Source organism: Elephas maximus, chromosome 1 (assembly GCF_024166365.1).
Source record: "Elephas maximus indicus isolate mEleMax1 chromosome 1, mEleMax1 primary haplotype, whole genome shotgun sequence".
In the NCBI taxonomy this organism is placed as follows: Eukaryota; Metazoa; Chordata; class Mammalia; order Proboscidea; family Elephantidae; genus Elephas; species Elephas maximus.
The window spans coordinates 206,440,843-206,454,406 of NC_064819.1; the positions used below are offsets into that span (position 1 = coordinate 206,440,843).

The 13,564-nt window shown below is 44.1% G+C and overlaps 1 protein-coding gene across 1 annotated transcript in view; it reads right to left on the reverse strand.

Moving 5' to 3' along the window:
* Positions 1–10,709, reverse strand: part of MAP3K5 (mitogen-activated protein kinase kinase kinase 5) — a 234,752-nt gene extending 224,043 nt beyond the window's left edge. The window contains exon 1 of the mRNA XM_049901808.1: positions 9,830–10,709. Within this exon, the coding sequence (XP_049757765.1) occupies positions 9,830–10,277 (448 nt within the window). The 5' untranslated portion in view covers positions 10,278–10,709. The remainder of the gene's footprint in view (positions 1–9,829) is intronic.
* Positions 10,710–13,564: the final 2,855 nt, after the last annotated feature.

Below are 13,564 nucleotides of genomic sequence, written 5' to 3' on the forward strand. Positions count from 1 at the left end.
TGCCGGGTTAAGGAAATAATAGTGACTTTTTCATACATATCCTGTATGTAAAAAGAAAGGACTGGAAGGCTGAGGCTTCAGGGAGAAAAAAGAATAGGAGGAAAGTGATACTTCAGAATTCCACTCTATGAAGCCAGCATAACCCTGATACCAAAACCAGGCAAAGGACACCACAAAAAAAAAAAAAGTACAGATCAATATCTCTCATGAATACAGATGCAAAAATTCTCAACAAAATTCTAGCCAATAGAATTCAGCATCATATCAAAAAAATAATACACCGCAACCAAGTAGAATTCATCCAGCTATGTAAGGTATGGTCTAATCTTAGAAAATTAATCAATGTAATCTATCACATACTTAAAATAAAAGAAACACATGATCATCCCAATCGAAGCAGAAAAGGCATTTCTGATAAAAACTCTCAGTAAAATAAGTATAATAGAGTATCTATTCAAAACCAACAGCCAACGTCACTCTTAAAGAAGAGAAGCTGAAAACACTCCCCTTGAGAACAGGAACGACACAAGCATGCCCTTTATCACTACTCCTATTTAACACCGTGCTGGAAGTCCTAGCTAGAGCAATTAGGCAAGAAAAAGAAATAAAGGGCATCCACATTGGTAAGGAAGACGTAAAACTGTCCCTATTTGTGGATGATCATGGGTTGAATTATGTCCCCCCAAAAATGTATTAACTGGGTTAGGCCATGATTCCCAGTATTCTGTGGTTGTCCTCCATTTTATGATTGTAATTTTACGTTAAAGAGAATTAGGGTGGGATTGTACGGCTCTTACCAGGTCACATCCCAGATCCGATATACAGGATGTTTCCCTGGGGTGTGGCCTGCACCACCTTTTATCTCTCTAGAGATAAACAGAAAGGGAAGTAAGCAGAGAGTTGGGGACCTCATACTACCAAGAAAGCAGCTGCCAGAAGCAGAGCATGACCTTTGGACCTGAGGTTCCTGAGCTGAGATGCTCCCAAACCAAGGGAAGACTGATGCATCACAAGGACCTTCTTTCAGAGCTGACCAAAAGAGAAAGCCTTCCCCTGGAGCTGATGCCTTGAATTCGGACATTTAGCCTACTAGACTGTGAAAGAATAAACGTCTCTTTGTTAAAGCCATTCACTTGTGGTATTTCTGTTATAGCAGCACTAGATGAGTAAGAAATGGATGATATAATACTATACATAGAAAACTCAAAAGACTCCACAAGACAACTACTGGAACTAATAGAAAGATTCAGCAGAGTGGCAAGATACAAGATAAACATACAAAAATCAGTTGGATTCCTATACACTAATAAATAGAATGATGAAAAGGAAATCAGGAAAACAATACCATTTATAATAGCCCCTAAAAATACAAAATACTTAGGAACAAATCTAACCAGGGATGTAAAAGACCTATACAAACCAAAAAAAAAAAACATAAATGGAAAAATATACCATGCTCATGGATAGGTAGACTCAACATTGTGAAAATGACGATTCTACCCAAAGCAATCTATACATACAAAGCAATCCTGATTCAAATACCAACAACATTATTTAAAGGGATGGAAAAACTAATCACTAACTTTATATGGAGAAGGAAGAGGTCCCAGATAAGTAAAGCACTACTAAAGAAGAAGAATAAAGTAGGAAGACTCACACTACCTGACCTCAGAACCTATTATACAGCTACAGTAGTCAAAACAGCCTGGTACTGGTACAACAACAGATACATTGACCAATGTAACAGAATTGAGAACCCAGATGTAAATCCATCCACCTATGGTCACCTGATCTTTGACAAGGGCCCAAAGTCCACCAAATGGGGAAAAGAGTCTTTTTAACAAATGGTGCTGGCAAAATTGGACGTCCATCTGCAGAAATATGAAAGAGGACCCATACCTCACACCATACACAAAAAAAAATGGATCAAAGATGTAAATACAAAAAATTATAAAGATCATAGAATAAAAAATAGGATCAATACTAGAGGCCCTAAAACAGGGCACTTATAGGATATAAACCATAACTAACAACATACAAACTCCAGAAGATAAGATAGATAACTGGGATCTTCTAAAGATTAAACACTTAAGCTCATCAAAAGACTTCATCAAAAAAGTAAAAAGAGAACCTACAGACTGGGAAAAAAAATTTGGCTATAACAAATCCAACAAAGGTCTAAACTCTAAAATCTACAGGAAAATCCAATACCTCTACAACAAAAAGACAAATAATCCAATTAAAAAATGGACAAAGGAAATGAACAGACACTTCATCAAAGAAGACATTCAAGTGGCTAACAGACACATGAAGAAATGCTCACGATCACCAGCCATTACCAAAACCAAACAAAACCCTTTGCCTTCGAGTCGATTCTGACTCATAGCGACCCTATAGGATAGAGTAGAACTGCCCCATAAGGTTTCCAAGGAGTGCCCGGTGGGTTCCAACTGCTGACCTTCTGGTTAGCAGACCTTCTGGTTAGCAGTCGTAGCTCTTAATCACTGCACCACCAGGGTTTCCCACTAGCCATTAGAGAAATGCAAATCAAAACCACAGTGAGATACCATCTCACCCAAGCATTACTGGCACAAAGCAAAAAAACAGAAAATAAATGTTGCAGAGGCTGCAGGGAGATTGGAACTCTTATGCACTGCTGGTGGGAATGCAAAATGGTACAACCATTTTGAAAAACAATATGGTACTTCCTTACAAAGCTAGAAATAGAAGTCCCATATGATTCAGCAATCCCATTCCTAGGAATATATCCTAGAGAAATAGGAGCCATCACATCAATACACATATGCACATCCATATTTACTACACAATTGTTCGTAATAGCAAAAAGATGGAAACAACCTAGATGCCCATCAACAGATGAATGGATAAACAAACTATGGTACATACGCACAATGAAGAACTATGCAATGGTAAACAACAGTGATGAATCTCCGAAGCATCTCACAACATGGATAATCTGGAGGGCATTATGCTAAGTGAAATAAGTCAATCATAAAAGGACAAATATTGTATGAGACCACTACTTTAAAAACTCATAGAAAGGTTTACTCACAAAAAGAATCTTTGATGGTTACAAGGGAGGAGAGTGGTGGGGATAGGAAAGCATTAAATAAACAAAAGATAAGTGGTAACTTTGACGAAGAGTTAGACATTACACAATACCGGGGATGCCAGCACGACTTGTATAAGGCAAGGTCATCGAAGCTCCAAAGACACATCCAAAGTCCCTAAGGGACTGAATTATTGGGCTGAGGGCTGCGGGGACCATGGTTTCTGGGAACATCCAGCTCAAAAGGCATAACATTGTTTAAAAAGAAAATGTTCCACATTCTACTTTTGTGAGTAGCATCTGGGGTCTTAAAAGCTTGTGAGCGGCCACCTAAGATACTCCACTAATCTCATCCTATCAGGAGCATGGGAGAATGAAGAAAACCAAAGATACAAGGGAAAGATTAGCCCAAAGGACTAATGGACCACAACTATCACAGCCTCCACCAGGCTGGGTCCAGTACAGCCACGTGGTGCCTGGCTACAACCACTGACTGCTCTGACAGGGATCACAATAGATGGTTCCAGACAAAGCTGGAGAAAAATGTAGAACAAAATCCTAACTCACAAAAAAGTCCTGATTCACTGGCCTGACAAAGACTGGAGAAACCCTGAGAGTAAGGCCCCCGGACACCCTTTTAGCTCGGTAATGAAGTTACTCCTGAGGTTCACCCTTCACCCAAAGATTAGATAGGCCCATAAAACAAAACCAGACTAAAGGGGCACACCAGCCCCGGGGCAAGGACTAGAAGGCTGGAGGGGACAGGAAAACTGATACCAGAGAACCTGAGGTCAAGAAGGGAGAGTGTTGACATGTCATGGGGTTGGTAACCAATGTCACAAAACGTGTGCTGTTTAATGAGAAGCTAGTTTGTTCTGTAAACCTTCATCTAAAGTACAATCAAAAAAAAAAAAAAAAAGGATAGGAAGAGACTCAGCAAAGGGGAAGGTGATGCCAGCAGGAGTTCTTTTAACAATTTCACCTCTTTCAACCTTCCCTCTCTCCTCCTAACCTAACCTTACTACTGTATGCTAAGGTTAACCAGGTGCTGCAGAGTTGAATAGGATTCATCATAACCGCATGTGTGTCAGTAGAACTGTGCTCCCTAAGGTGTTCAACGGCTGACTTTTCAGATGTAGATCATCGGGCCTCTCTTCCGAGGTACCTCTGCATGAAATCAAACCTCCAAGCTTTGTTAGCAGTGGGAAGAATAACTGTTTGCACCACCCAGGGACTCCTGTCTATGGTTATGCCCTCTCTAGTTTGTTTAACCTAAAATTGTCTTTTCTTTTTAAGAAATCATGGCAATAGATAGCTGGTTATACAGTTTTTCTTTCTGTATTTATAATATCCTTACTTGGAAAAATTAAAAGGTTGACAATCAGGTCAGTCCTCCAATTTTTTTTTTTTAAACTGGTCCGTGGGAAACACCATTTAGGAAATAAAGACTTCATCCTCCCCCCTAAAGTGTACGAGACAATATATACAAAAGCCCCGCTGGATTTGAAAGTAGAAAATACAGAAGTAGGATGGACAAATTTCAAAAACTTCACAGTTCGGGACAGACACGATGTGAGGGTTTTGTTTTGTTTCGTTACCAGATAAGACTGGAAGACCTAAAGGGCTTTGTGGAGACAAGTGGAACTGAAGCCCAGGGAGAACAGATGCCTCTCCAGCGATACGGCATAAGCAGGCCACTTTGATCACGAGCCTAAGTAAAGTGGGAAAATAATATGGATGAGTACCGCAGTTAAGTTCTTTAAATTTCAACCAGCCCATGTTTTCTTCACCCACTGTTGCTAGGGGGTCAAAGTCTGAGTAAGGGATTGCAGTTTGCAGAGAGCCAGAAAGATGATATAGTGGTGATGTAATGGCGGGTGACACAGAAAGGAAGTCAATCTAATCCATGTGCCCACTGAGAAGGAGTGAGGTAGCCTTGAGCAGAGCAATGGCCATTTGGTCTTATCTCAGCAAGATGGCCCAGGGCCATAAAGAGGATAGGAGGGGAAAGGGAATGGAGTTGAAAGGGGTGAGACTGTTAATGGAAACTGCTGCCATCGCATCCACCTTCCTCTTCACCGAGCACCCTTCTTCACCCTGCAGCTTCAGCTTTCCAGTATTTTCTTTGTCCCCTACCTCACCACCACCAGATGTCAAAGGTGATGCTCCAACATCTTGCCAAGATGCTTACAATAGCTAAATCAAAGCAGAAGCTACTGATTCTGTCACAGGAAAAGGGTACTCAAAGCTGGGTTCAAGGAGCATAATTTTCCATACCAACAATGTTTAAAATGGTGACTGGGTTCCATACTCGGAGTACCCTGAGTTAACAAGGCTTTTATAAGCTAGTCCCAGAATCTACCTACCATCTGTAATACTGTTTCCAAGGAAAAGTGTGCTTCAGGTTCCCAGTATCAACTTTAAATCGTTTAACCTTAATGAATATAACCTTTTACACTTCAGTTTTCTTATAAGCAAAATGGGAGAATAACAAAGGCTATTCTACATATACTTCACAAGATTGATGTTCGTTAAAAAAAAATTTTTTTTGAGATCCTGCCAGTTTCAGTCTTTCCATTGATTCAAAGCAGCCCTGTATCACTGACCTCTCTTGAGGGAGGAGAAGCGGTGTTGTTGCCATGACATTTGCCATTGAGTGACAGTTTCTTGTATATGTAAATAAGATGAATTTGCATAAAGCATTGATAAAGCAAAAGTATGAGGATGAAAGAGAAAATGACAAGTATAGTCAAAACAACAAACTAGGAATATCATTAAACAATAATCAAATAGGGAAAATCAATACAAATCTTTAAATGCAATCTATTCTTTAAAAACACAAAGATAAGAGGTGCCTTGGTGGTGCAGTGGTTAAGTACTCAGCTGCTAAATGAAAGGTCAGTGGTTCAAACCCACCAGCTGCTCCATGTAAAGATTACAGCCTTGGAAACCCTATGGGGGCATTTCTACGCTGTCCTTAGGGTCACTGGGTCGGAACTGACTTAACAGCAATGGGTTTGTTTGTTTGTTTTTGGTTTATACAAAGATAGGGTAATCCATAAACCCACTGCCATTGAGTGGATTACAACTCATAGACCCTATAGGACAGAGTAGAGCTCCCCCATAGGATTTCCAAGGAGCGGCTGGTGGATTTGAACTGCTGACCTTTTGATCAGCACCCAAGCTCTTAACCACTGCATCACCAGGTCTCTAAAGATACGCTAAGTTTATAAAAAATGTAACCAAGCCTTAAATTCTTAATCATTACAGTAAGTTGAGCTATTTTAACACCATCGTTTTCCTTCTAAATGTGAAGCCCTGGTCAAGTCATCCTTGCTTGCCTTTCTAGTACAGTTCAGGTGTCACCTTCTTTGGGAAGCCACCCTCAAACTCCACCATATCCTCAATCTTACTCTAAATGGACCAGGAGTCCAACCCACTCTGTATGGACCCTCACAATGACACTACTATATTCTGCACTGAATCTACCCTCCCCACTGACTGTGAGCTCTTCCAGGGCAGGAAACATGACATATACAAGCAGTTCACCAGTATCTATGGAGTGAAATGATTCATTTATATTAACAACGTTGTGATTTTAAAGTACAGTATTTGAGAACTAGATGGAACCTCAGATACCAATTAACCCAAACCTCCACTATTTTCTAAGATTTTAAATGACTTGCTCCAAATTAGAGAAGGACCAGGGCCAAAATTCAGACCTTGAAACTCCTACTCCGACACTCTGTCCCAGCACACCATGCTGCCTTTACTTTGTAAATTCACGGGAATATACAAGGGAATCTTATAAATCAGTTCAATTCCCCATCTACCTTCACCCTGGTCGATTTTATAGGCAAAGAACCTCCATTTGTAGACGATGAAGGGCCTTGTTCAAAACTGGGTGGCTGATGACAGAACCAGGACTTACTTGAAGAGATGTGATTTCCCACTATATCATAATGATTTGTCTTTCAAGTGGGAGGTAGTAGTTGCAGAGAAAAGGTCAACATGGCCCACGGGCCAAATCCAGTAGGCCACCTAATTTTCCATGGCCTGCAAACTAAGCATGGCTTTTACATTTTTAAATGGTTGGGGGAAAAAATCAAAAGAAGAGTCATATTTTGTCACACACGAGAATTATATGAAATTTATATTTCAATGTCCGTAAGTAAAATTTTATTGGCACATAGCCATGATCATTTGTTTGCGTACTACTCATGGCTACTCTTACTTTGGAAGAGTTGAGTAGTTGGGAGGGACACCTTATGGAGAGCAAAATCTAAAATATTTACTGTCTGGTTTTTGACAGATAAAGTTTGCACACCCCTGGTAGAGACGAACAAGGCTTCTCTTAGAAGACAGAAGGCAAGTTTTACTGCTATCAAACTCTCCAGCCCTCGGTTTAGAAAAACAAAGGGTTTGGATGAAACTGCTAACGTTATACTGTCACATCTTCATGCTGAGCAGAAGGGTACAGAGTTTATATCACCCAGGTAGGCAGGGGTTGAAATGGGGCCTGCCCAGGTTAAACAAAGCAGTGGGACAGAGGAGACCTGGGAACATGGGTCTCCCCCAGAGAGTGCCCTCCCCCTTATTCCACATTGCACCTCAGTGGCTCTAAAGGTCCTGCCAGCTCTCCGTCACACGATTCCATGTGGGTAAACCAAAAAAACCAAACCCGCTGCCATCAAGTCAATTTTGTAGTTTCCCTTAATTCTAAGTTGAGCCCATCTGATGGAGGGAACATGACCCACCCGTGATCTTTCAGGGTCTTCCACCTGCAATGGAACCTGCTCTGACCACGTACTACCTACGTGACCTAAACCCCATGGGCACAGGGTCGGCTCTGACTCACAGCAGCCCTACGGAACAGAGTAGAACTGCCCTATAGGGTTTTCAAGGCTGTAATCTTTACAGAAACAGATTGCTACATCTTTCTGCCGCAGCTGATGGGTTCAAAATGCTGACCCTTTGGTTAGTGGCCGAGTGCTTAATCACTGCACCACCAGGGCTCTTATGTGACCTAGGGCTGCTTATGTATCCCTCAGTTTTCCCACCTAAGAAGCATAACAAGTACTTCCTTCACAGGCTTATTTGGAGGATTAAATAAAATACAGTTCAAATATCAGGTCCCTCCTAATCTTCCTCTCTCCCTTTCCCAGGGGCAGTATTTGGAGAATAAACACTAAGTGAGCCTTGTTAGGAAACTTTCTTTCAAATCACCATTGGGTTTAAGATTTATTGTAAGGGCCTTAAAAAAAAAAAAAAAGCTATCAGTGCAATAAAAATAGGCTCAAGTACATAGCTGGGAGCTTTTCTCCCACATCTTTCAGTTCTTTGACGCTTTCTTCATATCTTCCAAGTTATAATCCAAAAATAAGAGTGCTATAATTTTTAGAAAAGTTATGTTTATGTAACTTTTATAGCAAGCCACCCAAAAATACAAGCTATAATATATTACACTCATGTTCAGTTGGGAAGACCAAGACCGTAAAAAGACCAGATCCAGAAAGTCCTCGTTTATTTAGTCTGGCTTCCTTACGTAAAGTTCTTCTTGTTCTTAAAATATTCAGCATTGGCTGAATTCCATAGTTGGCATAAGCCTTCTTCAGGTGTTTTGAAGAGACTGAATAGAATCAGAACTGAAAATAAGATTGGAAAATAAAAACATTCATGCAAGCAAAAATGCAAGAAACTTGCTCTTTCAAAACCAGAATTAAATCATGTTTTCCACCTACAATTATAAAAATATTTATATATTCTCAACAGTGATTGTAAAGGGTGCTAAAGATTAATTTCAATAACATGTTATTATGCCTAACATTTCCTAACCAAAAAAAACCTCCAAACTCTTTGTAGCTAACAGATAATTGATTGCTTCAGTCACCAGAATTGCATAACATTTTCTGAAATCTGGAACAGGTTGAAGAAATACATTTTTTTCATGGATTATGCTAGCAATCACTTTAATGGACAATCTAATCTTAGTTATCAAGATAGCCTATCAGCATTCTCAACAATGTTAAATTATAAACCTTCCAGCGTAAAAAAACGTATATGGGGCAATAAAAAACAGACCCTGGTTCTTCCACCGATAATCCTAACAAAGATATCACACCAGTTTAGTTTAAGTTACAAGGTTATCACTTTTGGAAGTAATTACTTGACAGTTCAATTTGGTAAGGGATGGGAAATTCAAAGGACTAAAACTCGTTGAAGGTAAAATGAGTTGGGAAGGTCATGACATGACAGGCAAATCTGTATAAATACACTCTGCATGCAGCCGGCCGCGTGGCATAACTCATCATTTCTGTACTCCCAAAAGTACAGAGAGAAAACGAGTAGGCGTCATCTAAAGAGGTCATAGGTATACGTAGAAGGAAAACATGGGTCCAATCAAACAAGTGAAACCGAGACCCTGAATGGAGAAAAGCTGACTGGGGCAATTTTCCAATACTTTTGAAGAACTGAAGTTCTCCTGGACGACGCGGACCGCAGAGCTCAGCGCCCGGCGCTGGCTGGGTCAGTCAGTCTCTCGCACAAACGCACACAGTCTCTTGCACAATCACATATACTCTCTTCCAGCAGCTGCGAGCGCCAAGAGGAGGGTCACGCGGCGCCCCTCGTCACCCCCAAGGTGAGGCAAGAAGTGAATGAGTACCAAGCGCGCCTCCTGCCTAGGGGGGAAAATCCAAAGGGCGACAAGGGAACACGTGGCCACGGGCCGCAAAGAATGGGAAGGGGTTACACACGCACCTGCATTGTAAAAGCGGTCCAGCACCGTGGTCTCCCCAAAGTCCAGTTTACCAAAATGCAGGGTCTCCAGCGCGGCGCCCACAGCCTCGCACGCCTCCCGCAGGCTCTGCAGGGCTTCACTCTCGGCCACCACCAGCTGCCCCTGGCTCGCTTCATTGATCACATACGCCACGGTGGTCCGTCGGCCGCCCCCGCTGCCAGAGTTGCCCCGGCTCCGAGTGGCACTGCCCCCGGAGCTGGCAGCGGGACAGCCGGTACCAGGGCCGGCGGCGCTCTCAACGTTCCAGAAACTACCGGGTGGCGGCGGTGGCTGCTGGTTCTCCTCACCCTCCACAGTCGCCGCCGCTCCTCCCCTCCGGCAGCTGCCGCCCTCGGCGAAGGTGCAGAAGCCCAAAGGGCCGAAAGAGGGGACGGAGAAAGTGATGCCCTCGCCCGCCTCCGTGCTCATCGCTCCCGGCGAGGCGGCGGCGGCGTCCCCCGCCCCGCCACCCCGTCTGGCCAGCCACAGCTCGGGGCTGCTCCGCGCCCGCCCGGCTAAGCAGCTGCCATCGCGAGCCGCGCCTTCCCCGCCGCGCCGCCGCTTCCTCTCGGGCGCCCTCTCCCCCGGGGGCACGCCGCTGCCCGGCGGCGGCTCGCTCCTCCTCGGCGCCTCCGTGGCCGCGTTGTTCGCCGGCTGCAAGGTTGAGAGTGCAAGGGGTGGGGACGCTGAGCAGGGCGCGAAGGGACAACGCTTCCTCTTCTTGGCTCGCCGACCTGAGCCGCCGTGCGGCTCTCGGGCGCCGCGCTCGGGCTCAGTGCGCCCAGACGCCTGCAGCGCGGCCCCACTCTTTCCGTCCCAAGCGCGGGGAGGAGCGAGGGCGGGGGCCCTCGGGGAGCACAGCTACCTGGCTAGCGCCTTACGGGCAGGCAGGCCCCCGGGGCTGCGTCCGGGAACCACGGCAGCTGCAGCCGGAAGAATCCGCCTCTCTCCTCGGTGGTAGCTCCTCTTCATCGGCCCTAATTCCTCCTCCTCCCCACGTCCTCGTTTCTCTTCGGATCGCTGCGGCCGCTGTATCCAGCACAGCCTCGCCACTGGAATCGCTTCTTTCCTTGCAGCCGCACGCCTTCTCGGCCACCCACTTCCTTCTTGCCGCCCACTAGTCGCGGTACGGAGAGGCAAGGCGGCCCGGGGGAAGGGCGCTGCTGGGAGATTCCAGCCGGGACGGAACCGACCGTGCCGCGCTCCCGGACCTCAGCCCTTTCCCGGCGCGACGCGCAGCCAAGCTTTTCTGCCGTCACCAACTGGGCCTCTACCTGAGAAGAGCTGGAGTAGACAAAACCCGGAGCCCAAGCAACTGCAGGATGGAGCAAAAAAGTCTCTCTGGCGAATTCTTGGGTCTTCCGAGCCAGTCCGGGAGGTAATGGCAGCGTTCCCCGCAGCCACCGCGCCCCCTGCCGGCCCCTGCCGGGCGCGCTCCTCAGCGTTTACCAGGGCCGCGTGCCGCGTGGTCAGGGCAAGGGCCCAATGGCCCCGGGATCCCCGCGTTGCATAAGGCCTGAAGATCTCAACTAACGCCCTGGAACCAAGAGCCTAAACTGGAGGGTGGTTTATTTGTGACAGTGGCGCTCTAGGAGTGGCAAACTAAAAGTATCAGGATCTGTCCCTGGTACTCTTCATTTTAAAAGTTCCAAAGCTTGTGCTTGTTATTATCAGTTGGTTAGCTCCAACTGCTGAACAATTTAGCGTTCTCATTTTAAAAACCCATGCTTTGGCATCCAGTCAGTTCTGACCAATAGTGACCCTATATGGCAGGGTACAACTGCCCCATAGGGTTTCCAAGGAGCAGCTCGTAGATTCTGAGAGATTGTATTTCTCAATGAAAACATGTAATTTGGCATTCTGTTTGGGGGGAAAAAAGGAATCCAAGGAAACAGAGAGGCAATGTATCCCTTAGGCCCTACTACAAATAGGCATTTCTAGAAGCTTTTGACAAGGATTCAATCACACTCGATAAATGATAGAATTATAATATCAGCAGAACTGGAATTTTCTGGCCATAATTATGTTCTCACTCAGAGTCCATCCCACTTATATTTGGAGATGAACTTTGGGACACCTTTGAGAACACCTACGGGTAGAGCAACACATTTTCATCATATAAGACTGAAGAAATATGAAAGAGATTTCTGCTACTGATTATGACAGATTAGATCATTCTGATCAACCCTCTGACTAAAGAACAGTAAGAAAGCTGAAAAAAATTGTAAATACATGCATAAAGGCACCAAAGAGATAATGGTATTAATGAGGAAATACCTGGCCAGATTCTGGAAAAGAGGACAGCGTTGCCTGATTAGGGTCCGTGCCCTGGAGCAGTCAAGACAATGAAAGTCAAAAAGAGTGAGAAAGTTTATTCAAGAGATGTATACATCGTGGGGGCCCAGCAGCAACACAGGTTGTCTCTATGGAGTCCCAAAGAGTAATTTTACATTAGAGCTTAATATAGAACTTTACAAGGGTTAGAAGTGTCTTTGTAGCCCGAAGATGGCCTGGCTGGAGGAGTTATTCATTACAAGATAGTGACAAGAGACTATCAGACTCAAGAGATACATGCCAGACATCTCTTTATCAGGCTAAAGATAAACACGTCAGACACCTGGGCTCTGATTTTCCTGTAGGGAATTGTAAATCACAGGTGGACAGAACAAAACAAACTTATCTGCATCAGATTAAAACAAAGAACAAAGTCGTTAGCATTAGGTCAAAACAAAGTCATTAGCAAAGGTATGCGAAGGAGGAGACAGGCAGAGGAAGAAGAAAAACCTAGAGGTTCTTAAGGCTTTAGATCTGTCAAGCTCTCAGTCGGCCATTTTGAAAAGGAGAAAACATGCTGGGGAGTATTAGGGTCACAACAGGAATCCAGAGAGTGAGCCTTCCTTCGAGGCTGCTTTTGGCTTGGGTATTTTTGTGGATCTGGATTAGGCTGCTGAGAGGCTAAAGTGCATTTTTTACAACATCTAGAAGAACAGTTTTTGTTTTTGTTTTGGTATAATGACTCCGTATTCCTTCCATCCTCTTGGCATGCTTCATGCGTCATTTAATATTTCCCCCATAGACTCCTTCACTATTGCAACTCGAGGCTTGAATTTTTTCTTCAATTCTTTCAGCTTGAGAAACGCCGAGCATGTTCTTCCCTTTTGGTTTTCCATCTCCAGCTCTTTGCACATGTCATTATACTACTTTACTTTGTCTTCTCAAGCCACCCTTTGAAATCTTCTGTTCAGTTCTTTTACTTCATCAATTCTTCCTTTTGCTTTAGCTGCTCGACGCTCAAGAGCAAGTTTCAAAGTCTCCTCTGACATCCATCTTGGTCTTTTCTGTCTTTCCTGTGTTTTCAATGACCTCTTGCTTTCTTCATGTATGATGTCCTTGATGTCATTCCACAACTCGTCTGGTCTTTGGTCACTAGTGTTCAATGCATCAAATCTATTGTTCAGATGGTCTCTAAATTCAAGTGAGATATACTCAAGGTCATATTTTGGCTCTCGTGAACTTGCTCTGATTTTCTTCAGCCTCAGCTTGAACTTGCATATGAGCAATTGGTGTTCTGTTCCACAGTTGGCCCCTGGCCTTGTTCTGACTGATGATATTGAGCTTTTCCATTGTCTCTTTCCACAGATGTAGTCAATTTGATTTCTGTGTGTTTCATCTGGCGAGGTCCATGTGTATAGTCGCCGTTTATGTTGGTGAAAGAA